This window comes from Ambystoma mexicanum, chromosome 4p, assembly GCF_040938575.1.
Source record: "Ambystoma mexicanum isolate Mex_15411 chromosome 4p, UKY_AmexF1_1, whole genome shotgun sequence".
Taxonomy (NCBI): Eukaryota; Metazoa; Chordata; class Amphibia; order Caudata; family Ambystomatidae; genus Ambystoma; species Ambystoma mexicanum.
Genome location: NC_090927.1, coordinates 814,694,492 through 814,719,527, shown reverse-complemented (window position 1 = coordinate 814,719,527; position 25,036 = coordinate 814,694,492). Strand labels below are relative to the sequence as shown.

General features: G+C 44.2%; 1 protein-coding gene across 3 annotated transcripts in view; it reads left to right on the top strand.

Annotated features, from left to right (window-relative positions):
• Positions 1-25,036, top strand: part of RARS2 (arginyl-tRNA synthetase 2, mitochondrial) — an 816,998-nt gene that overhangs the window by 632,696 nt on the left and 159,266 nt on the right. For all 3 annotated transcript variants that reach the window (XM_069606382.1, XM_069606383.1, XM_069606384.1), the window contains one exon: positions 20,217-20,284. In XM_069606382.1, coding sequence (XP_069462483.1) covers positions 20,217-20,284 — 68 coding nt within the window. The remainder of the gene's footprint in view (positions 1-20,216; positions 20,285-25,036) is intronic.

Sequence of the window (25,036 nt, the reverse complement as noted above, 5' to 3'; positions counted from 1 at the left end):
TGGCCACTGTTCTTTATATTTGACAAATCTATCTGTGATAAGAGTGTTATGCTTGAATGTCGAAGTACATGCTGCAGACTGGGCTTGGTGCTCATTTTCTTTTCACAACTGTCCGAGATGGCACACAAAAACAAAACACTTTGCGTCTCACAAACAGTTAAAGTGTTTTGTGCAACCGTTTATGGGTCTTAGGGCGCATGCGCACGCTCTCTCTCTCTCTCTCTCTCTCTCTCTGTCTCTGTCTCTCTCTCTCTCTCTCTCTCTCTCTCTCTCTCTCTCTCTCTCTCCCTCTCTCTCTTATTCTGTCTTAGATGAACAATGGCTCCCCAAGTGCAGGCTCACTGACTCCGTCAGCGACTTCCTTTCTTTCTCTTCACTTGCCAAAGGTTAGAATGCTAATAGGGATTGGGGTAGTGTCTTACAATCGATCTGGGGATGCAGCTGACCTTACTCCCGCCCACGGTCAGTTTACCATACTACTCTACTTGCTTTCTCTCCCTTAACTCCTCCCCACAAAGCCTCTGTCAGTCTGTTATTTCACACCTCCTATCTTCTGCCTCCTTCCTTTGATGTTTACTCTGTTCCCTCTTCCCACACTCTAACAACTCCCCTCTATCCTACTCCTCCTCCCTTTCTACGGCTACCACTCCTCCTCCCACTACAGCTACAATTCTACTACTTCTCCCCCACGTTACTACTACTTTTTCCACACCATTACTGCTCCCAGAGCACTACTACTCTTCCTCCCACACTTCTACTGCTCCTGCACCACTACACAACCACTCTCCTTACACTCTGTACCAGCTTTCTCACAGTCACCCATTACTCCATCCGTTCTACACACTTATCTCACTCACACTGCAGTCCCACTAAAACTCGAAACCAATGCCTATATTTATATTAAAAATGTATGAAGCGCTAGTAAGGCCCAACAGGGCGTCTAGGCGCTAAAAACAGACGAAGCGGCAGGCTCAAGAACTCAAACCAGTATCTCAACAAAGTGTTATGTTATGTTAAAGGTACTTATATAGCGCACCGTCGCCAACGGAATTGGTCCCCAGGCGCTCTGGCGGATCTGTAAACAGGAAGGATGGGTATGGTTAGTGTGGAGGAGGGGAGAAGGAGAGTGGGAGAAGTGATGTGCTGTTGGCAGCTTCAGCTCGGTATACACCGAGTTCTGTGCTTTGGTGCTAGTATTGGATCAGGCGAGGCCTCGAGTGCTGTAGGTGATGTTTGTGGTGTTGATGCGGTGTGGTAAAGTGCGTGCGGATTGCTGGGAGAGAGATGGTTGTGTGGCTTTGTGTGGTTTAAGTATGCAGAAGGTTGAGGGTTGGGTTAGTGGGGTCTGTGTCCTGATCCAGGTACTTTCTGATTCCATTAGTTGTATCCCTGTGGGTTGGGTTGATGCTGGTTCCTTTTGGGCCGACTCGCTTAGTTGGTGCTGCGCTGACCCCGCTGTATCATAGTGAGTATTGTTTGGATTGATAGGTGCCTCTGAACCTTTCGTCTGGTGTGGGATTGGGTTGGTAATAGCTCTTGTTCTCTGTTTTGACACTGGTCAATTGAGGTATGAATGGTTCAGAGCCGGACTGGTGTTGAGGTGGTGTTCTAGTGCTTCCGTCGCTGTGAGCCTGTGTATTCAGTCGTGCGTTTCCTCTTGTCATGTCTATCTTTCCGTTGGTTCATTGGTTTCTGTCGGGTGAACATCCTTGGGGATCTTGTTAGTTGTAGTTTTTGTGATGGGGCGTTGTGCTTCCCGCTGTGTGGTAAGTGGACATTGTGTAATGATGAAGCGTTCGGTTTCTCACCCACTGAGTAGGGGGCTCGTGGTGTAGAGCTTCATTTCCCTCTCTGTCTATTGTCCTTAAGGTCTGTTGGCAATGGCTATGGTTTAAGGTCATGGTCCTCTTGATGATTCGTCCTAGTGTTTCTGTCTTTGTCTTGCTATGTATACGGTCTTTGGTTGTGTTGCGGCTGTCTCCCGGTTAGTCGTTTAGTATGTTGTGGGATATTTTCCTGAGGGTTTTTCCCCATTGGTGTCTTGGTGTGGATCTGGGTCTCTCTCTACGTTCATAGTTGTTATAGTTGTGTGCATGCCCTTGTGGCTGGTCTTTCTAGTTACCACGTGAATAACCATGTTTTGAGTAATTTCCTGAATAGTAGGTGGTTTCTTGTGTTACGTATGTACTTTGGAAGGTTGTTCCAGGTTTCCGGGGCTTGGTTAGAGAAGGAGGATCCTCCAAGTTTTCTTTTGTTGTAGGGTTTCGGTTCCAGGCGGATGTCAATGCTTGATCTGAGTGTTCTAGTTGGTTGATATAGACACAGTTTGTCTCTCAGGAACTCAGCGCCTTCTTTGTGTACTGCTCTGTGCGTGATGCACATGGTTCTGAATTTTATTAGTTGTTTTATTGGTAGCCAATGTAGTGTTTTCAGTGCCGGTGTGGTGTGTTCTCTCCGGGGTAGTTTCAGAAGCAGTCTGGCTGCCGCATTTTGAATGCGTTGTAGTTTTTTTAAAAGTCGTTCCGGCATGCCTATGTAGAGGCTGTTGGCGTAGTCTACTCGGGACATGACTAGGGCGATGATGGTGCTTGTTTTGTTGGTGAACGATAGGAATGGTAGGATCCTCTTTGCCGCTCGCTGGAGGAAGAAGCTTTTCTTGAGAAGGGCGTTTACTTGTGGCTTTAGCGTGAGATTATTGTCCATCAGGACCCCCAGGTTTTTTACAATCGGCGAGGGGGCTGGGGTTGTCCGGAGTTCCCTTGGTTTTCTCCTCCCTTTTTGTGACGATCATTATTTCTGTTTTGCCTGGGTTGATTTTGAGGCAGTAGGAGTTCATCCGGAGGAATACATTGTGAAGTCAGTTTTCTAGCGTTGAGTTTATTTCCGGGTTGTCTTGTATTTTGAAGATTATTTGTGTATCATCGGTGTAGTTGTAACAGTTGAGGCCGTGGCTTTTGATGATTCTGATAAGTAGATACAGGTAGATGTTGAATATTAGTGGGGAGAAGGAGGATCCTTGTGGTACCCCACTGGTCGAATCTCTCGGGCTGGATTTGAAAGGTTTCATCCAAACGGTTTCCGTTCTGTTTGTTAGGAAAGATTTGATCCATAGTAATGCAGTGTCTGTTATTCCCAGTCCTTCTAATCTCGTTATGATGGTGTTGTGGTTAACTGTGTCGAATGCTGCCTATAGGTCTGAGTATCAAGGCAGTGCTGTTGTCCAAGTCTGCGTTCATTTTTAGATCGTCCCATATTGAAAGTAGAGCTGATTCCGTTCCTCTCATTGGTCTAAAGCCAACTTGTGCTTGGTCTAGTAGGCCGTGCTCTTCTATGAAGTCTTGGGTCGTTTTGTATATGTGTGTTTCGAGCAGTTTGGCTGTGTCGGAGATGGGTCTGTAGTTGGAGAGGTCCTCTACGTTTCCCACTGTATCTTTGAGTAGTGGCCTGATGAATGCAGTTTTGAAGGCTTGTGCCACTTTCCCAGTTGTGATGGAATTGTTGAGGACGTTCCTGTGATACTCTAGGGGCATTCCTTGTTTAAGAATCAATTTGTATATATCTGGTGAGCAGGGGTCTTCGGGAGACCTTGAGTTATTGCTTTCATTCACCAGTTTGATGAATGTCTCCACTGATATTTCTGTAAAGCCTCGTAGTTTGTTTGGGTATTCCTCCTGGGTGTAGGTGGGGATCGTTGTCAGATCAGGCAGTCTGCTTTGTATGGTTTGTTGGATGCTGGTGATTTTGTTTTTGAAGTGGTCAGCAAGGTCATTGCATAGTTTTGTGGACAGAGTTGGTGTGTTGTTACATCCCGCAGGTTTTTTTATTTCGTTTATGATTTTGGAAGAAAAAGATGAAACAAATGTGTCTTCAAAGCTTTCCTAAAGTCAGATTAATCAAACAAGGTTCTTAGGTCCAGTGGAAGAGCATTCCATAAGATGGGCGACAGCACAGAAAAAGAGGGGCCACCCAGACGCTTCCGACAGAATTTAGGGACCCTAAGAAGGTAATGAGATTCTGAACGTAGGTGTGAAGTGGGACAATATTTTTGCAATTTGTTTTTCAGGAAATGTGGGCCCACATTGTGGATAGCTCTATGAACAATACACAATGCGAGCCGCCACGGGAAGCCAATGCAGGCACCGTAGCAAGGGCAGAGTAGGAGTCAGGCGGGGGGCCCAAGTGCCAGAAGAGCTGCTGTGTTCTGCAAGACTTGCATCCGCTGGATCTGATACTTGGGCTGCCCCAAGTAAATGCCATTGCAATAGTCCAGTGAGCTAATCACCAGAGTTGACCGGTTTTCAGCAGGGAGCAAAGGGAGAATTTTCCTTAGGGCCTTTAATCTACCAAACCCAGCACTGCAAACAGCCGTAATCTGGTCTTCACGGGTGCCATTCGGTAGGAGCTGAACTCCTGCAGAGAGGTTCTTGCAAAAGCCAGGGCATCCTCAACTCTCAAGTGCTACGGACATAAGTGGAAGAGGTTCTCTGTCTGGTGCCGTGCACAGAAGATTAACCCTCTAAGGATTACGGCCCCCCAAGTACTGCCGTACCTACTGTCGCTGGCCAATGCTGGACTAGCTCACAGCTCCATCAAAATACATCTGGCTGCGATCTCCCGATACACCAGAACCACGGGACGGGCGTCCTTGTGGTCTCATCGACTGCGACTGGTGAAGGAATTTATGAAGGGACTGTTCCGATCATTCCCACCGGTGAAGGCTCCAGCCCCGGCGTGGGAGCTCAACATTGTGCTGACCAGGCTCATGGGGCCACCATTCGAGCCTCTGCATTCGGCGCCGTTGAAGTTCCTGTCGTGGAAAACGGCATTTCTTGTGGCCATCACCTCCACACGACGCGTGGGTGAGATCCAGGCCCTATCCTGCAAGCCCCCGTACTTGACTTTTGACGACATGAGGGTGGTGCTGAGGACGCACCCCTCCTTCATGCCCAAGGTGCTGTCGGACTTCCATCTTAAAGAGCCCTTGGTGTTACCTGTGTTGTTCCCGTCTCCTTCGTCGCCGGCCGAGAGGCCTTTGCACTCGCTGGATGTGGCTAGAGCGCTGAAGTTCTATGTGGACCGCACAAACAGTTTTCAGAAGACGTCACAGCTTTTTGTGAACTTTGGACCTGTGAACCAAGAGAAGGCTCTCTCAAAGGCTTCCATTTCCAGATGCCTCTCCGGCTGTATCATGCACTGTCACCGGTTGGCAAACCGACCGTTGCCCGGCCGTCCGACAGCCCATTCGACCAGAGCGATCGCTGCTACTACGGCGTTCCTGTCTGGTGTGCCCCTGCTGGACATCTGCAGGGCTGCTACTTGGAGGTCGACGCACACCTTCACGAGATTCTACTGTGTTTATTGGGACTCCAGGGAGGGGTCTAGGGTCGGCCAAGCAGTGCTGCGCAACCTGTTCGCCTAAGGTGAGCCTGGTGAGGAGGTAAGAGTTGCTTAATGTTGAGTTGTTGTATTGCTTAATGTTGAGCTTGTTGCCACCTCCCGTAGTTGTGCATGTCTATACTATACTGCTATTTATTCTTATATTCATGAGCATGTGAATCCATGCCAGACCCATGCTGGAGAAGGAACAAGTTACTTACCTGTAACTGTTGTTCTCCAGCATGGGTCTGTCATAGATTCACATGAGAACCCTCCCGCCTTCCCCTCTGCGGCTCTTCACTTGGTCATACAGCCACTTCACCTGCTACCAAATCTGAGGATGGCTGCCAGGGGAGGGGCTTAGGGAGAGGGCAGTCATTGGCTGGGGGCAGTATGACCCAGAGATCAGTGATTGGTTACCACTAGGAAAGACAGATCAGAAACGAAACTGATACTGATTTTTTCTGTACCGAGGATTCCCGGCCTGATGACGGGGAATATTCATGAGCATGTGAATCCATGCCAGACCCATGCTGGAGAACAACAGTTACAGGTAAGTAACTTGTTCCATCCTGGCATAAGGGGGCATGGATAGGAGTTGGGCACCTCTCTTTTGTCTCCACCGCTGTCGTGCTTAAGACTGTTGCTGAGGTCCTTCAAGCAAGGCTTGGGTATTAGCCTTGTATGACAACATTCATGCTAACATTAAAGTGTTGGTAACCAGGAACCCTATATACCAATTCAGACAGCCTCAGAATTTTAATGTGACCACACATTGGATGCAACCTTTTCTACGGCATTGAACCTGGTGCCGTCCGTCCTGCTTCTCGTTTCCAGGGATAATGTATTGTCTCCTGTACTAGGAGAGAGCAGAAATTTAGAAGAGGAGGATCTGGGTCTCAGGGTAAGGATGTCTGTGCATAAGGGGCAATGTACAGGCCCAGTCCCTAATGCACAGATAACCATAGAGACAAAAAGATGAAAGACTGATATGACTGGCTGGAATGATCAGAGTATTGGCGGCTGTGGCGCTGAGCTATTCTTGTTACTTGAACTGTAAGGGAATATTGTCGTAACAACTCAGCATTGTTGTCTCAATAACTTGTCACATGTTGTTTTAGAGTATAGTCGGAGAAGAGCAGGAAGGAAACACAGACTCGGTGACGCAGCACCATTTACAGTAAAGGTAACTGGGAGAGGCGAGGAACTGGCATATGTAGTGAATGGGACAATTGTATTCGTCAAAGTCAGAAAAACGAATAGAACGATTGGCGTAATCATACTCATCTCAATGAGAGACCATATACTAAGAAGAGCAAGAGTCTTTCCTGGGCCCAACCGACTCGTCTCAATGAAAGAAATACTAAGCAGAAAAACGAATAGAACCATTGGAGTAATCATACTTGTCTCAGTGAGAGACCATATACTAAGAAGAGTGAAAATCATTCCTGGGCTTTGCTTACTCGTCCCAGTGAGGAATCAAGTATTAAGAAGAGTAATACTCTTATCATGTGACGCGCAGGCACGTGATGCGTGGCGTCGCACTTCTCTGCACGTTACATCGTGTGTAAGTATTACAGCCAGTAGGGGATGACGGTGCGTATGGATGATCGTACGCGTTCCGGGTTACGACACTCCCTCCTTTTACAAGTGGCTGTATTGTGGCTCGCGACACACCGGGAATGGGGACTTGAATCTGCTGGTTTTGAGGTACATGGAAAGTAGCGGTCTCGCTGCGGGGGCCTAATCTTCATGAACCGAGGGTGGATAACGGCTACCCATACTGTTGTGGTCTGGGAGAGGGGCAATGCCAGTATGTTTCTGAGCAGCACGGTGCACAGGGCTGCAGCGATTGTGCCCCCGCTCCATCTGATCCATGCGGAGCAGCCGGCTAATGACACTCTCTCTATTTGCTCAGTCAGCTGCGGGCAATATGGGGATACTTATGGGTACGCACCACTCTGGATATACAAGGTGGGGCCCCGTTTCACCTGCTGGTGCCCCCTGCCCTCTTCAAGTCTATCTGGAATGGCCTGTGCTGGTGGGTGGGCACGTGCACAACATGCTCTGGTTTTCCTGCATATGAAATAAAACGGTATCCTTGTACTACGTCTGAGGTATTCTGCCACGCACAATCACACGTATTCTACCATCGGACGCATCAAGTGGACAAGTAACCATCATTGCCCTGCGCCCATGTGCCCCCCTGTCCTGGCTGCTCTCACAGTACTACGGTACAGGATAGTTGACAACACGTTGGGCATGCATTCCCATGTTGTGCGTGTTTTATTTTGTAGCATTTGTGTGGCCCCTTGCTAAATAATCCTTCTGCTGGCTGCCCCATCTGGGTGAGTATGGTGGTTGGTAGATGGGCTATTGGTGGCTGGTTTTTTACCTTCATATTTGTATGGCCATATGACATATATGCAGCCAAGGCGGTCAAAGGGAATAGATTCATTTTTGCAGTCTGACTTGCTGCGTCTGAGGCATTATTCAAGTGCTGTGACTGATGGTACACAATGTGAACTGGAGCGGCAGGATGACTTGTTAATGTGCTACAATTCTGAACTTGCCTACGCTTGGATTATGGATTACTCCGGCACTGACATGTGGAGATGTCGGGATGGGTGCACGGCTGCTGGGGTCCTGTTTCATTATTACATTGGCTCCATGTGACTGCTTTCCTGGAGTTGCGGAGTGGTCACCTGTTTCTGGGTCCAGATGTCAAGTGCATGTTATTTGGCAAGGCTACCTGACGAAAAGTACAGCATTTTATTTTCGGAATGTTTATATGTTTGAAGGAGACCAGTGTGTGGTGGTAGCATGGCGGACGTGAACAGCAGTGGTGCCAACATGCGTGTGCTAGTGTTGATTCAATATTAAAAGCAAATAATCAAAGAAGCTGCGCGCATCTGTTTACTGCGCCACAATAAGATTTGAAAGACTTGAAGTTGTTGCCAAAAAATGAAAACATTATTTATTAATAGCCCTTTGTTTGATGACACGTGTTTCGGCACAATCCCTGTGCCTTCCTCCGATCAGGGCAATGTCTATTTGATGCCACAAAATTCTATAATTAAAGATGTGCAAAATGTCATAACGTGACGATACAGCAAAAACCCCAAATTGGGGCAACACAAAAAAAAAATGTTATAAAATCATATGTTTTACACCATTAACATAAACACAAAAGACACAAATGGAACATTCATTGTATGATAAATTAGATCACATCCCGTAACATTACATGAAAGTCATATAGAATTCAAAAACAGCAAATCAAATAAATTAAAAAATTTGTGTAAGTAGAAGACAATTGTAATTAAAACATACCATTCGGTCGTCGAGATTTCATTGGAAGAGGGTGGAAGTGGGGGTGAAGAATAATTGAAAATATAAAGAGGAGAAGAGGATAGGAGAAAAAAGAGAGAAAAGACATCCAAATTAGATGATATATACTAAATAAAACTGCAAGGATATGTTCAGTGTATAATCGGAGAAACCCAAGTGGGTACAAAAAGCTTACCCATCAACTTATTTGTCAGCTACACATTAACGTGGTTATCAAATGAGTCCCATCAGACTCTGTTCGTCTTCTAAAAGCATCAATAAATCTGTGTGTACTATGACATTTCAGCCAATTGGTTCAAACAGATGTATTATAACCAGTCCGTGAGTACGGTTACATGCTAGTACAGGTTAGTTTTAGTGTCGCATTGTTTACCCCTAACCGCCTATGCGTTCGTTTTCGCGGTGCTCCAACACGATTATTTAGGGGTGTATTAGATTACCTGAAGTGTGTGCATGTTCTTTAAATTATTGTGACCATGCTCTGTCTTAGGTGTTCATGTTGGCGTGTGTACAACCATGAGGGTACGAAAAGAGTAATGCGGTTTCACCCGTGTAGGGGAGGGGGGGAATCTATTGCAGTCTGCAGTGCGGACCCTGAGCTGATTGGTGTGCTGAAGGGTGGGCTAGATAGCCCCCTTAGGGCTTACCTGAAAATTTCAAGATTCACGCATCACGCGTCGGATTACCAGGATGGGAGTCGCCATACAGTTTCCTTTGTATATAAGATGTTACTATAGTAATACTAGTGGTCCTACCTCTATTTCCATCTTGTCACAGCTGTCGGCCATGTTTAAGAGCAAGAAACATTATTGTTGCCAATAGGTACGTACGTTATAGCGAGGATACTTGGGTCCTGCAGGAGTGCGTTCCTATGATACATTGAGAGGTCACTTATCTCGTTACATGTCTTAATTACAGTGTCTCAATTAATATTCCTGCAACGGAGGTAGTCAATATACACCTTATCCGGATCAGCTGCCAGAGGAGTGTTCACTCTTCCAGAGGCATTCTGGGAGATGTAGTCTTATAGGGCTCTGGAGTCAGGGCAGTCATGCAAATGCCTTGCAAACTAGTTTCATAACACTGAGTCTGGTGTTCCTCATAAAAAATGTGAGTGTTGCTGGCTTTTGGGGAGGCATTTTATGTTTCTACGTGGGACGTATGCGAAACCATGGTTTTAGTGTGTCATAAAGATTTTATCTAGATCATATTTGAAAACGTATTATTTGCAGTTATCAGTTTCCATTATTTGACGCTTACAATCATAAATATAAACATTGTTCCCAATTTGCATCGTTACATCATTATTCTTAATGCAAAATGTTCCCTTGGCGATCTGTTCAATGCAAAGAGCAGTCTGCAAAAGTCATAGAAAGTATGACATTTCATTGTCTGTGTTGAGGCCAGTTTCCACACATCTGAAGAAATTGATGAGTTTGGCCTCCTCCTGGCGTAACAGCAGTTCCTGGTTGCCTCCTCTGCACCCCAGAGTCACTTTTATTAAACCAATAAATTTGATGTGTTGCTTATTGTCCATCTGGTGTGCGCGCTGCCAATGATCCGCGAGAGGCAGATTCTTGTCCTGGCTTCCGATCACTGCCAGGTGTTCTCTAATCCTGAAGCGAAGTTCACGAATCGTACTCCCTATGTAGATTTTCCTGCAAGTGCAGATGATTGCGTATATGACATGTTTACTTTTACAATTTATCTGTTCACGTATCCTGATTTGAAGTCCGTTGTCTGCTTTAAAAACATCTGTCGTCGGTGTAGCATGTTTGCACATCGTGCAGGTGCCACACTTTCTAAAACCTGGACTCAATTCTTGTAGCCAGGTCACAGTTGCCCCTTTCCTTTCTTCTGGTAGTAGTGACGGGGTGAGACTCTGTTTCAAGGTTTTTGCTCTTCTGTAGATCATCGACGGGTGATCATGTATAAGTGCCCCAATATGGGGATCCAACTTAAGTAGATGCCAATATTTTCTGAGAGATTTTTTGATAATATGCTTGTCTGCACAGTATGTGGTAATAAATTGTACCTTGTCAGATGGAATAGGTTTAGCCCGTTGGGTCAAAGTCTGTAATACACCCCTAAATAATCGTGTTGGAGCACCGCGAAAAACGAACGCATAGGCGGTTAGGGGTAAACAATGCGACACTAAAACTAACCTGTACTAGCATGTAACCGTACTCACGGACTGGTTATAATATATCTGTTTGAACCAATTGGCTGAAATGTCATAGTACACACAGATTTATTGATGCACAAAACAGACCTTTATGTCTTACTTCTACTTTTTAGAAGACGAACAGAGTCTGATTGGACTCATTTGATAACCACGTTAATGTGTACCTGACAAATAAGTTGATGGGTAAGCTTTTTGTACCCACTTGGGTTTCTCCGATTATACACTGAACATATCCCCGCAGTTTTATTTAGTATATATCGTCTATTTGGATGTCTTTTTTCTCTTTTTTCTCCTATCCTATTCTCCTCTTTATATTTTCAATTATTCTTCACCCCCACTTCCACCCTCTTCCAATGAAATCTCGACGACCGAATGGTATGTTTTAATTACAATTGTCTTCTACTTACACAACTTTTTTAATTTATTTGATTTGCTGTTTTTGAATTGTATATGACTTTCATGTAATGTTACGGGATGTGATCTAATTTATCATACAATGAATGTTCCATTTGTGTCTTTTGTGTTTATGTTAATGGTGTAAAACATATGATTTTATAACATATATATATATTTTTTTTGTGTTGCCCCAATTTGGGGTTTTTACTGTATCGTCACGTTATGACATTTTGCACATCTTTAATTATACAATTTTGTGGCATCAAATAGACATTGCCCTGATCTGAGGAAGGCACAGGGATTGTGCCGAAACACGTGTCATCAAACAAAGGGCTATTAATAAATAATTTTTTCATTTTTTGGCAACTACTTCAAGTCTTTCAAATCTTATTATGGCGCAGTAAACAGATGCGTGCAGCTTCTTTGATTATTGTTACAATCGGAGTGGGGGACCTCAGTGTCTCCGGTCTTCCTGCATGCACCATTGCGACACCACCTAAATGGTGATTAGAGCTCAACTCGCGGAGGTCCAAGAGTGATTCTTCCAAAAAAGTTCCCTGTGTTCCAATATTAAAAGCATGTTTGAAGTAGGAATCGGCATAGTTGTCTCCACCATCTTGCGCCTGCTGAGAACGTCTGCCACTGGTTACTGGTCAGGAGAAGAAAGAAGGCATGAGGGGCTCATCTTTTCATTTTCTCAGTTGTCTTCATCATATTTTTAACAACTGTAGGGTATATCTGCAGTCATGAGGCAATGAGGCGGCATCTTGACCTTTATATATTGATGGGGTGTGAAGTCCTCATGATTTCATGCTGGATTTTGGTTCGGGGGCGCAACCCCGTATTGTAGTCACACTAGTTGCATACAGGACATTGTCAAGGCACTGTGACTGGTGGCACACATTGTGCACTAAAGCAACAAGATGGCTATTTCACATGTTACTGTTTAAATTGCCGATGCTAATGTGTTGATTTGGATTATGAATGGATTCGGATGCTTACTGTGATAACTTCTTAAAACATTGGAATCAAGGCTGTCGCACAGCTGCTGGGGTCTTGTTTCAATTATTTACATTGGCCCCATGTGTCACTGCTTTCCTGGAATGTCCCCGGAGTCGTAGAGTAGTTATCTATGCTGCTCCTCCGCCTGCTTCTAAGCACAGGTAATGGAGTGGGTCTTCCTGGCGAGGATGTGCACGTGTCTAAACATAAAGTTAGGTGACACTGTGAAAAGGTCTTTGCTCATGAGAGATTGCGGATTTGAAGGAGATAGTGAGGGATGGAGACCGTTCCACCCACTGTATTTTGGTCCATGTATACTCTCGTGACGGTTCTGCTTGTGATTTTACAGCTGGACTTGGACAGGAATGGGGATTTACACCACGATTGCCTGATATATATGTTGCTGCATTGTTATTTGTTTTGCTGTTTTACTATGTGTTTCTTTTCTTTCCTTTTATTTAGAGGGGGTAGGCATCTCTCTACTCACGGGTCCGCTTTGCTGGATGGTCCGATGGGTTATTTGTTTTGTTTTAGATATGTGCTGTTGCATCCTTTTCACCTGTTGCTTCTATGATTGGGATGCTTGTGAAATGACTCGGGTTATGTTATATAGTAAGGTTGCTTGTAGCCTGCATGGGCTCTATTTAACTTTGGTGTTTTCTGGTTGGGGATATTCATATATGATTGGGAGGGGTATCGGGGGTAGCTTGTGGTTTGTTAGTTCTTGTTGACGTTGGATTCATACTTCTGCAGGTGGGGGTGGGGAGGGTTTTTGATTTTTATAATTACAGAATTTTTGATTTAGTTTTTTGTTGTCTTTTTTCCCTTGCATTGCCATCTGGGAGGGGTGACCAGTTGTCTGTCTCCTCATGGAATGTAAATGGTCTAAACAATCCACTCAAAAGGCAAACGATTTTTAATTGTTTGAAGGATATGCACAGTGATGTTTATTTTCTTCAAGAGACCCATTTATTGCTTGATGAATTTAATGTGTTACGCAAAGGGTGGATTGGGGAACTTTTTGTCTCGTGCTATTCATCTAGGAGTAGAGGGGTCGCTATTCTGATTCGGAAGGATTCACCAATTAAGGTTTTAAACTCTTGCTCTGACAAGGAGGTTAGGGTGATTTCACTCTTAGTGGAGGTTCAGGGAGTTCAAACTATTCTTTGCAATGTTTACGCTCCCTCTGTGGATGATGGTACATTCTTTGGAAAAGTGGCTCAAATATTACAGGATTTTGCTTGCCGGAATGTTATTCTGGGGGGAGATTTTAATTTGGTTATTGATAATGTTAAAGACCGAAGTGGATCCAGTACTGCTTGCAGGTGGGATCCGACATTTTGTTCTTTTAACTTCCTAATTTCTGAATTTGCCTTAGAAGATTGTTGGAGATTGCTCCATGCTGATTTGAGAGAATACACGTTCTATTCTAACTCTCATGGTTCACATTCTCGCATAGATATGTTTCTCACGGCTGGTTCAGTAACCTTGAACCTGGCAAGCTGTGAGATTGGCTGTATTGCTGTCACTGACCATGCACCTGTGTTTATGAATATGGGTTTGCAGTTTGATACTTCTAGATCATTTTGTTGGAGAATGATCACCTCGATTCTCCAGGATGAGAAGATAGTGGAAAAAATCAGCTCTGAGGCTGATAATTTTGTTGTGGAAAATAGGACAGAGGGATTTGGTGTTGGGAAAGTCTGGGAGGCATTTAAATGTACGATGCGGGGTTTGATTCTGGGTTTGTCCAGTAACAAGAGGAAATGTTTGGAGAAGAAAAGTTTGGATTTGGTACGACGTATTAAGCAGCTTTCAAAGGATTTGATAAATGACTCAGTAAATCTGGAAAAAAGAAGAAATCTAAGGGAGCTGCAGAGGGAGTTGAATGAGACTTTGAAAACAAGGTCTGAAAAGTATTTGTTCAGATTGAAATGTTCTTATTTTGAATATGGTGAAAAATGCGATCGCTGGCTTGCCTATAAATTAAGACAACAGCAATCTGAAAGATCTATCACTTCTATTAAAAGAGAGAATGGTCAGGTGACTTGTGATCCACAACTGATTATTGAGACATTTAAGGAATATTATACGAAGCTGTATCAGAATGAGTTGGGTGTCGATGGATTAAATGATTCTTTTTTTTAATGGATTGGAGATACCTAGAGTGAGTGATTTGGAGAATGCAATGCTGGGTGAAGCTTTGACTGTGGATGAAATGAAAACTGCGATTGGGAAGTTGAACTCGGGCAAGTCTCCGGGTCCGGATGGTCTGCCTGCTGAATTTTATAAAATCTTACCTGATTCGGTGGTACAACTTATGCGGGATATGTTCATGGAATCCAGGGTGGGAGGTTTGCTTCCTGCTTCTACTAGTCATGCCATTATATCGGATTTTCTAAAAAAGGATAAGGATGGTTGCTTGACTTCGAACTACCGTCCGATCAGTTTGATTAATACTGATAATAAGATTCTTGCGAAATTATTGGCCCTTCGTTTGGAGAATCTTCTTGTGAAGTTAGTGCACACTGATCAGTCAGGCTTTGTTCACGGCCGGAGAACATCTAGCAATATTAGGAACTTATTGTTGTTGATGACACATGCACAGGATATGGAGGATGATGTTGCAGTGCTTTCCTTGGACACGGAGAAAGCGTTTGATCGCGTTAATTGGAACTATCTTTTTTCAGTATTGCATGCTATGAATTTGGGAGAGGAATTTATTTCATGGATTGCCTTACTTTATGCTTGTCCAACTGCCGCTGTCAGAACTAATGGGCAATTGTCAGATTCTTTTGTACTACAGAGGGGTACAAGACAGGGGTGTCCTTTATCCCTCCTGATATTTGTTTTGGCCATGGAACCATTGGCGATTGCCTTGAGGTCTGATGTGGGGGATACAGGGTCTGAGTTGTCATGGTGCTGATCAGAAGTTGTGGTTTTATGCAGATGATCTGTTATTGTTATTACGAAATTTAACAGTGTCCCTTCCGGCCTTGCTGGACGTTTTGGATAGATTTCATGTGGCGGCTGGATTTAAGGTCAATTGGTCTAAATCTGAGGTGTTGCCGATTTCAGGATATTGTGACAAGAATTTGATCACTGAGATGGGGTTTCAGTGGTGTGACAGGAAACTGAAATATCGGGGTATATGGCTAATCCCAATGGTGGATGAGATGGTTGTGGTGAACATGAGTGAAGTATGTAATGATTTGAAAATGAGCATTTTGAGGTGGTCTTTGCTTCATCTGTTCCTATGGGGCAAAGTGAACGCTATAAAAATGAATGCTGCTCCGAAGATTAATTACGTTCTAGGTATGCTTCCGATGAAGATTGGTCAACATTATTGGAAAAAGATTGATGGTTTGTTGCAGTCGTTTCTGTGGGATAATAAGCCGCCACAGCTAAAATTATGGAAACTTCAGTTGCCAGTGTAAAAAGGGGGTCTGGGGGTGCCGCACTTTAAGGCATATCATTTGGCTTTTTCAAGTCATTTTATTGTTCCCTTTTTGATGGATCAGCCTGATAAATGGGTAATTGCTGAGGCAAGTATGTTGGGCCCGCTCCCTCCGAGGGCAATTCTCACGGCAACTAACAAGTTATATAAAAAATCACCTTTGACTATTTTTTTGAGAGAAACGTGGAGGAAGGTACATGAATTGCTGGGGTCGGTTGCTTCAAAGACCATTCATGCATCTATTTGGTTGAATGCGCTGATTTCTGTCGGGGGTAAGCCTTTATTCTGGCCGGAGTGGTTTCTAGGAGGAGTTCTCTGGATTGGTGATGTTCTGGTGGATGGGGAGTGGATTGGAGAGCGTGAGTTGCGAGCGAAATTTAACATTGATAATTTCAGATCTGATGACTTCAGAAAATTGAAAAGATGTATAGGTGATGTGGCGGAGCAAGGAAGTTCAATGGTAAATCTCTTTCTTAAAGAGAGGGATCCAGGTGGTTGTTCAATCGCTAGCAGGATATACAATTGTATTGTGTCTGCTTATAAGGAAAAATCTGTTTTGAGAGATGAATGGGGAAGGAGATTGGGGTGTGAGGTTTCGCCCGAGATGTGGTTAGATATGTGTGCGAATATTAAACTATGTGCTATTGATCTAGTGGAACGATCGAGACAGATAAAGATCCTCAATAGGGTGTTTTGGAGTCCAGAACGCATGTTTAAGAGGGGGTTGATGGACTCGGATGATTGCTGGTGTTGTGGGAATGGACAGGGAAGTTTGGAACATCTACTATGGGAATGTGTGCGTGTAAGGGGATTTTGGCATGATGTTTGTTGTGCCTGTCTGCGTGTCTTGAATCTGGATGTAGAATTGGATTTTATGACAATGATTTTGGGAGGTGGGGAATTGCTGGAGGATCTCTCTGTCACAGAAAAAGTTTCTGCTCCGTGGTGCTAGTCTGGGCAAAAAGCTGGTTTTGAGGGGCTGGAAATCACAGAATGCTCCAACTCTTGATGATTGGATTGAGGGAATGTCTGCCCTGGCATCCATGGAAAAAATTGTTTTTAAGAGGCAAGGGAAGTTGAGTGTGTACGGAAAAAATTGGGATGACTTCCTGAATATTTACTAATTTATTGCTGGTTATGTATATATAATGTTCTGCTGTTCTGTATATTTTTGCTGTGCTGTATTATTTGTTCTGATTGATTTATCGTTTATCTACTTGTGAAACTTTATAAATAAATAAAAAATAAAAAAAAAGAAGAGTAATACTCATTCAGGGACTCAGCCCACTCGTCCCAGTGAATGGCCAAATCCCAAGAAGAATGAAAATCCTTCGTGGGTTCAGTCTACCTATCCCAGGGAGCAGTTAAACCACAAGAAGAGACAAGCAATCATAAGGGTACAACAAGTGATAAAAGAAGAGCTGTACAATTGATAAACTGTTGTCAGAGAGATAGAGACCATCAACTACAATTGAGAGTAACTGAGTAAAGGAATATTCCGGTATCATAGCATCCAGCGAGGGGCGCTTGAGAGATCAAGGAAAACCAGATAGAGGTTTGTGGCAAAGTCCCCTAAGAGAACTAAAAGACATCGTACAAGAGATAGCTAGAAGCTAGCTGAAGATTCTGAATTGACAAGGACATGCAAGAAAGCAACCCAGGAGCAGGGAGTCATTCTCCTAGTGTTTAGTTGTTTAGTATAAGTGGTAGGGTCAACGTAGACTAGTTTTGGATAGAGGACAGACTTTGCTTTGGACTGTAGAACAGACGACGAGCAACCTAATTTAGTTGTGTTAGGTAGGGAAATCCTTAGATTAGGAAAGGTAAGGTATTTTCTTATTAATTTGAATAAAACACTTCTGAAATAGCAAACATGAGTCTGTCTCCTTCTTCTGACCCTCCTCATTACCCAATATGTTATAGAGGGATATGGAGGTATATAACTAAATGTTCTTGGTGTTTGGCATGTGCGTCGGTACAGAAACGGAAAACAAATCATGTTTGAATCGTTACTTGCGCATTAGTTAACCAGTGCGCAATGAATTTCGATATAATGGGTGCTTAGCAGGTCTGATGTAAAAACAAATGTGTTTTTTATTAGTCTGGGTAAGAGAGAAATGATACTTTATCTTAGTCTAAAAACAAAAAGCGAGTAAACAATAGAAGAATGTGTTCGGGAGCACTGTAGAATCAGTTGGATCAAAGAAAGTCCACAACAATACATTTTAAATGCATTCAAAATGCACACTCCCTATCCTTCCCAAATTCAGTACTAAATAATGTGAAGTACAAAATGTCTTAAAGTGTAGCACATTTAAACTGACCAACAGCGCCTCACTTAATGAATCATAACCGGTGTCCATGTTGGTAGATTAATACAAAGCTTTTCATTGAAGGGTCTGATTTTAATTGATTTCAGTTGAAAAAGCCTGATTTTACCACAACTTCAATTTGGGAAATTATGCTTAGCTCAGTGTCCAATGTGACTCCCAGTTTCTTTTCTTTGGAGGATAAGGAGGCTTAGGTGCCAAAGAATGAGAGAAGAATATTTTTTAGAAGTTTGGGGACAATTAGGAGGTCTTCGGTTTTGACATGTCATACACCAGCCACACACCACGCTCTTCCCTCCACAACACTGCACGACCTGGTTCCACACACATCGTGCATACACAGATACTGACATGCATCCCTCCACACATACTTACCTGCAGTGCCCATCCTGGCGCCTGTACTCCCGGTGGGGTTTGGGTGCTTTATGGCTTGGAGCGCATCCCAGACCTGGGTGCCATCACCTTGTGATTCTCTGCTCTGTGGGCCGAGTTCTGCGTCTGCGCGGCGCTTAGGAATCTGTGTTGGCTGTCGAAAAACCAACCAAGCACCACAGAGCCTTAATCTCGCGCCACAGGGGTGTTTAAACTCCCAATTCCACTTCCCCTGTGTGTCCTATTACGCTCTGGCAGCTCCCTTGGTTGCTGCTCTTCCTCCTGTTCCATGCCGGTTCCCTGCCTGCCTTGTTTTACCTTTCCTCTGTGAACTTGCTGAACCTGGCTGCCTGCACACTCCAGCTCTGTCCTGTTTGCCCTGTCTCGACTCCCCTATTAGTACAAGCTCCTTCACCCACTGCTGGAACGGTCATCCAATAGATTGACTAGTAGTAACTCATGCCATGTTTGGGTGGAACAAGATTGAAAGGTGCTGTAGCTGGTGGGGTGTTCAATGGGTCTTTGTATGAGGTGCATGATCTCTTCAGCAGAAACTAGGGAGAAGTTCAAGGTGATTTTGAAGCGTGGTAGGAGGTGGAAGAAGAGGAGTGTTTGGAATATGAATATCGAATAATGTTAATTTTCCATACATAAGAGCTTGACATAATTTTAGTGAGTGTCGAATAGAAGGTTGAGTGCATTTGGTTGAGGTTTGACCACTCAATATTACTTTGGGATTCTTTGATTGCTTTTGTGAGAGAAAGAATATTTGGCCCCAATCATAGGATGCTTTTTAGGTTTAGGGAATCAAGCTGTACCTGATTAATGAGGCCCAACAAGAGCAAAACTTCTGTGGGGTTGCTTGTATTCATGTGCAGAGATGACAACCCTAGCAGTTTGGGCTAGACCAATTTCTTCTGAACAACATTACATTTGCTGAAACAAACAAACTCTTTGTACTGCACACTGGTAGAATTGTCCTATTTGTGTTTCTACAGAATGAAAAAATCCAGTGTGCATGTGCGACATATGATTTGACCAGTCGGGTGAGGGGGCAAATGTAGGGTACCAGAGTGACTGAGGGGATGTAGGAGCCGAGCAAAGGAGATGGAAATGAAGCTTGTGGCTGTCGCAAAGATTGACACGTTAGCTAGTGTGTGTGTTAGCCTCTCATCAGGACACCTGCACAGATATGATGGAAGGGAATGGGAAGGAGATGCTCAAATTTAACTGTCTGTGGTAATGGATGGCAATTGGACAGACATCTGCGAGAAAGGTGGAAGGGATGGTTGGGAAGGTGGACAGAGGGAACAAGAGGCAGGAACCCCCAACCCTGTCTGCACCCTTCAAATAAGTCTCCAAAAAGGAAAGGACACCTCCATTTATTTGTGAAGAGGCCTGCTATCAACATCATCATCATTAAGGCAAAGCCTGAAGTTCATGAAGGATACTTCCCAACGTGGGGAATGTCACAACGACCCATGTCAAAATAACATACAGCCAATTGATTTACATAAAGCTGGTGCTCTTCTGAAATGGGGCTACCAGACTGAATACCTTATGAACAGGTACCTGATTGATGCAATTGGCAGTGGTTAGGACTAATGAACACCTTTCCATTCATCACTTTTTGGTGTTAACAGATCTTTTCCTCTAGCACTCTTTCCCACTGATACAGAGTTGCAACTTAATTAAAAACATGTTTTGTGTTACATTTTGACCTCTACATTTGGTTCTTTTTTCCCAGCAACAAAAGAACTGGAGGACCCGGATGATACAGCAGAGAAAGTTGGATTGGCTGCTCTTATTGTTCAGGTAAGACATGTTATCTTTAGTGACTAATTGGTCTGCACTCCAGTTCCCAGGCCCACTTTTATTATATATCCTTCGCTATTGTTGAAATGGATTTTCAGAATCGGCCCTGTGGACAGGTTTTGAGAGGCCACCCCATTCTAGTGAACAGGGGAAAGACACTAATGTCTGATCCAACTCTATCTAGTTAGTGTGAGTGAGCAGCAAGGGTTAGACTTGGGAGAGTGGTGAAGGTTTTCAGTTAAGCACACACAGAGCACTCTTTTATATGCATACAATTATATTTATTTAGGCCTCGGACAACTCAATTAAAAATCACATGCAAGTAAACCCCCAAACACATACTCCTAAAATATACCCATTTATTTTCGGGGTGCCCAACGCTTTACTTTTAAACATAGTAAGATCACCAGTAGAACACTGTAATGTAGCGAAGTAAGTGAAGTGAAGAAATAAAGGGTAAGTAATTAACCAATTTGAGAAGTAATGGCTCAAACGAAAGGAGTTAATACACAGCCTTATAATTATAAAGCTCTTCACTTTGAAAGTCCTTTGCTTGCTAGAAGAGATGGGGGGGCTAGTGTTGTAAGAGTCGCAAGTCACAATAAAACCATTTGCAGGAGGCTAGGAGTCTTTAAAGTAGGCAGAATAAGTTTTGGCCTGCCAACGTGTCTTTAGTAAGTGTTTGAAAAGTTAAGAACAAAGGAAGAAATGTTCACAGGAGACCCTCTCCCAATTGAACCACCGTAGGTGAAGCCCAGGGGAGGATCCTTGACTGAAATTCCACTGACCATGCTCCGTCAAGGAAGAGGTAGGCTAAGGACATTATGCCTGTTAAACCCAATGGAGGTGGGGCTTGATTGATGTAGACCTTGATTCTTTTGCTAGCTTCTTATTATGTAGCATATCAGTTAATCTCAGCGAAATGTCCTCACAGTGGTCCTTACTTGTCGTAGGAGTAGGCTCACCAAACCTTCCCTCTTTGTGAGTGCTGCCTCTTGTAGTTCACAAACTAGAGTCCGTCAGTTTTATGGATGTATCACTGCCTTCTTTTCCCCATGAATAGCATTACTCAAATACCATCCAAAACACTGTGTCTCCACCTCCTTAGTACTTGGGGAACAAAAGCTGTGTGTCAAAAATGGCACCCAACTCAAGAAATGTTGTCCACTACCTATTTGGATTACACCACATTTCTTTAGGCAGTAATGCATTTCATGGCATGCCATACTAGGTGGGAACTTCCCATAACCACATTACAAGACACAAGCCTTATTGCTATTGGCACATATGCCAAGAGGGGTGAAGCCACTGGCCAACATTTTCTTTAATGAAATGCCATTCACGAGCATAGAAGAAGTGTAATGTCCAATCCAGGAAGGACAATTTTCCAGAAAGGATGCTACCTCATTAGGTCTCCGCGGGAATCCAAGATAGTCCAATAGTCTTTAACTAACAGTATCCACCCACTGGAATATCTGGCTTGTTAAATGTTTTTCAGATTTGCTGTTTTTTTCACAAACATTGATGTTTTACTACAACCTTCATATAGCTTGTTGAAGTCAACAAACGAGAAATGCAACTCACTTAAAAAGATGCATTTTGCTTTAATTTCAATATTTCAGAAATAGAAAACATCAAATTGTGGCTGTCGTCGTTGGCCATGAAGTGGCTGCGAAATATTATCTTTGAGAATGTGCTTTAGTCAACCTGGGTAGACCAATACAGGTTTACCTGCCATGGGGATATTGTTTGGTCTACCCAGGGAATCCTGGACCCTTTATAATGTTACCCACCATGACACATTTGACTTCGACCAGTCCCAAAGCGGGAGCCATGTTTCGTTGTAGTTAGATTAATAGACCCCATAGGTCTTCATCCTGTCTGTTTCGCTTGTGAATAAATTGCGTTGCCTTGAATTAACGAGTCTCTTGTTTTGAAGCTCTGGCATTCCTCTAACTCGTGTATCTTGGGCTTTAGGAAGAATCTCTCTAATTCCCTGCTCTATGCCCCATACACTCTAGCGCAAGGTTCTACCCTGCTGCCAAATCAAAGCTCCATCTTCGCTACATATGTCGAGTGAAGTTAAGCTGGACCTACTCCTTTAAGCGCCACTGCTTGCACTCAGTATAGATTCCACCCAGGTCCACTAATGAAGAGCCCCTTTGTGAAAGGAAAACTATGTTGACTTTTAAGTATAATTATTATGGTCCTTTTGGGTCATACTGCCCACAGCCCATCGGAACCCCTCCCGTAGCTCCTCCTCTGTCGGCCATCTTCAGATTTGTTTGCTTATGTTAGTGTTGGGAGTCCTCAAAAAGCATCTCTTTGAAATTTTTACGAATATATATCAAAATTAAAAATGTTCTATGAAAAATACATATTTGTGTCTGTTATTCGATGACCGGCATCCGCTGGGACAGTGCTACCTCCATGGACTGTTCACACCGGCGGTAATCTTCGACGAAGCTTTGTCTGCGCAGTTGGGCCTACCGCATAGTGACTGAATCCACGAGTAAGAGCCTGTTCAAGGCCTGTGCCCGCTGTGGCTGAAGAATGTCTATGTGGAGGATCACCATGACGACTGTTTCTACTGCCTTCATCCTCACCATGTTATCCAGGACTGTGAAATCTGCCAGTCGTTCTCCAACAAGAGGCTGAGGGAACGTCACCGTCGTCTCGTGGCTCGAGGACGTCGGCGAGACCTCTGACTCTGCTTCAGTATGGAGTCATGCCTCGTTAGGGCGGGGCAGGACGGCCCAGTGAACCACCTCTACTAAGAGGTCTAGGTCGCATGAAGTCCAGTCCACCAGCAAGAGGAGGCATAAAGAACCCACTGGCGACAAGCTCAGATCATTGCACAAAGACCAGTCTTCACCGAAGGTCACTGCCCAAGGGAGGTCGGCTGGGGTGGGGGGGAGCCATCACCTCGGGATGTAACGTCTTCTAAGTCCATTTCTAAGTCTGGTGGCCAAACAAGCTTGTTTTGTCGAAATCGTCTACAAAGCTGTCATCGTCGACGACCAAGTCTCACTCCAGCTTGTTTACTCCGAGACCATCAACAGCATCCAACGGGGCATCATCGACGACTACCTCATCAGCAGAGGCATAGACAGGGTAGGGCCTGAGTTGGCAGGCCCAACCAAAATGTGTACATGCCCACTCAGCAGCACTCTCTGTGCATTTCTAGATGGTAATGTCACTGCGGCGGGGCACAACTACATTAGCTTCAGGCCTGACTGCTTAGACAATCCTGGCAACGCCTCTGCTCATCGGCGGAGCCGCAAACAGCCACGACTACCTCGTCATCGGCAAACCGTCATCGGCCATGACTCCCTCATCATCGACAATACCGTAATTGCCCACGACTACCTCGTCATCAGCAAGAACGTCGACTGCATCCACAAGGATCTTGTCGACAGGAAATCTCAGTCCACGACTGTCATACCCTCGGCGATGGGCAAAAGTGATTCCTGCCATGCGTTTGTTACCACTGCCATTGTCACTGGCGTCTGACAACCACACCACCACAGTGTTTGCAGTAGTGGCCCATCCACGCGCAACATTCCCTAACCTTGAGGGTGGCCTTGCTACAAGGTGGTATTGTGGGGATGCCTGAGGTGGCTAACTAGGAATGTGTTACCAGATAGGTTTCCATTGCCAAAGGGTGATTGTCTGTTGTCAGAAATTGAAGGGGGGAAAGATATTCTTTGAAAGCGGCTTACCATCCGGTTATGCTACACCCATCTTCAATGGATCTTACGGCATTTAGAACACCCTTTGGTTTGTCTGAGTGCAGGAGGATGCCATTTGGTCTGATTTCAGCATCAAGCATATTTCAAAGAGTAATGAATAAATTGCTCAAGGGAATAGAAGGTGTAAGGTGTTATCAAGATATCTTAGTGTGGGGAAGGGATGTAGAGGAACATGATGAACTTTTGAAAAGTGTGTTTGGAGAGGATGGACGAAGGTAATTGACTATATCAATGGAAAAATGCATGTTCAGAGTGAATAATGTACAATATTTGGGTCATGAGTTATCCGCTGAAGGAATAAAGAGCAAAGTGTCTAGGGTAGAGGCGATTAGAATGATGAAACGCCCAAGAGATGGGAAGGAGTGATCTTCATATTCAGGGCTCATGGAGTATTATGGTTAATTTGTTAAAAACCCCTGGGAGAAAGAAAAAAAAGCAATGAGAATGCTGGTGAAGAAAGGAGCATAATATATTTGGTGTGAGGAATGTGAAAGGGATTTTGAAGTTGTAAGTTGTTTGATGCAGGCATTCATCCTAAAAGGATTTAAAGAGGATTGAGATGTGAAAATGTTTACAGATGCCAGTGAGAATGGTTTGGGGTGTGTGCTTATGCAGGAAAAGGGGAAAGAATTGGAGACCGTAGCATTTGCGTCAAGAGTATTGAAGGATGCAGAGCGGAGATATTCCGTTATAGAACGGGAGGCATTGGCTTGTGTGTGGGGAGTGGAAAAATGTGAACAGTTTTTATGGGGGAGAACATTTGTACTGGTTACGGATCATAAACCCCTTGGTGTTTTTGAAAAAAAAGTTTTTTGATGGCATCTCTAGGAGAATTGCTCGATGGATCAGTGGGCTGCAGGGTCTGAATATGGAAGTGACGGGTGAACTTAATGTGATTGCAGATGCTTTATCACGAAATGCAGTAGAGGATGAGGAATAGAAAGGTTGTGAGGAGGATGGAGAGGTGTTCACAAGTTGCAGAGTGGCGGACGAAAAGGAA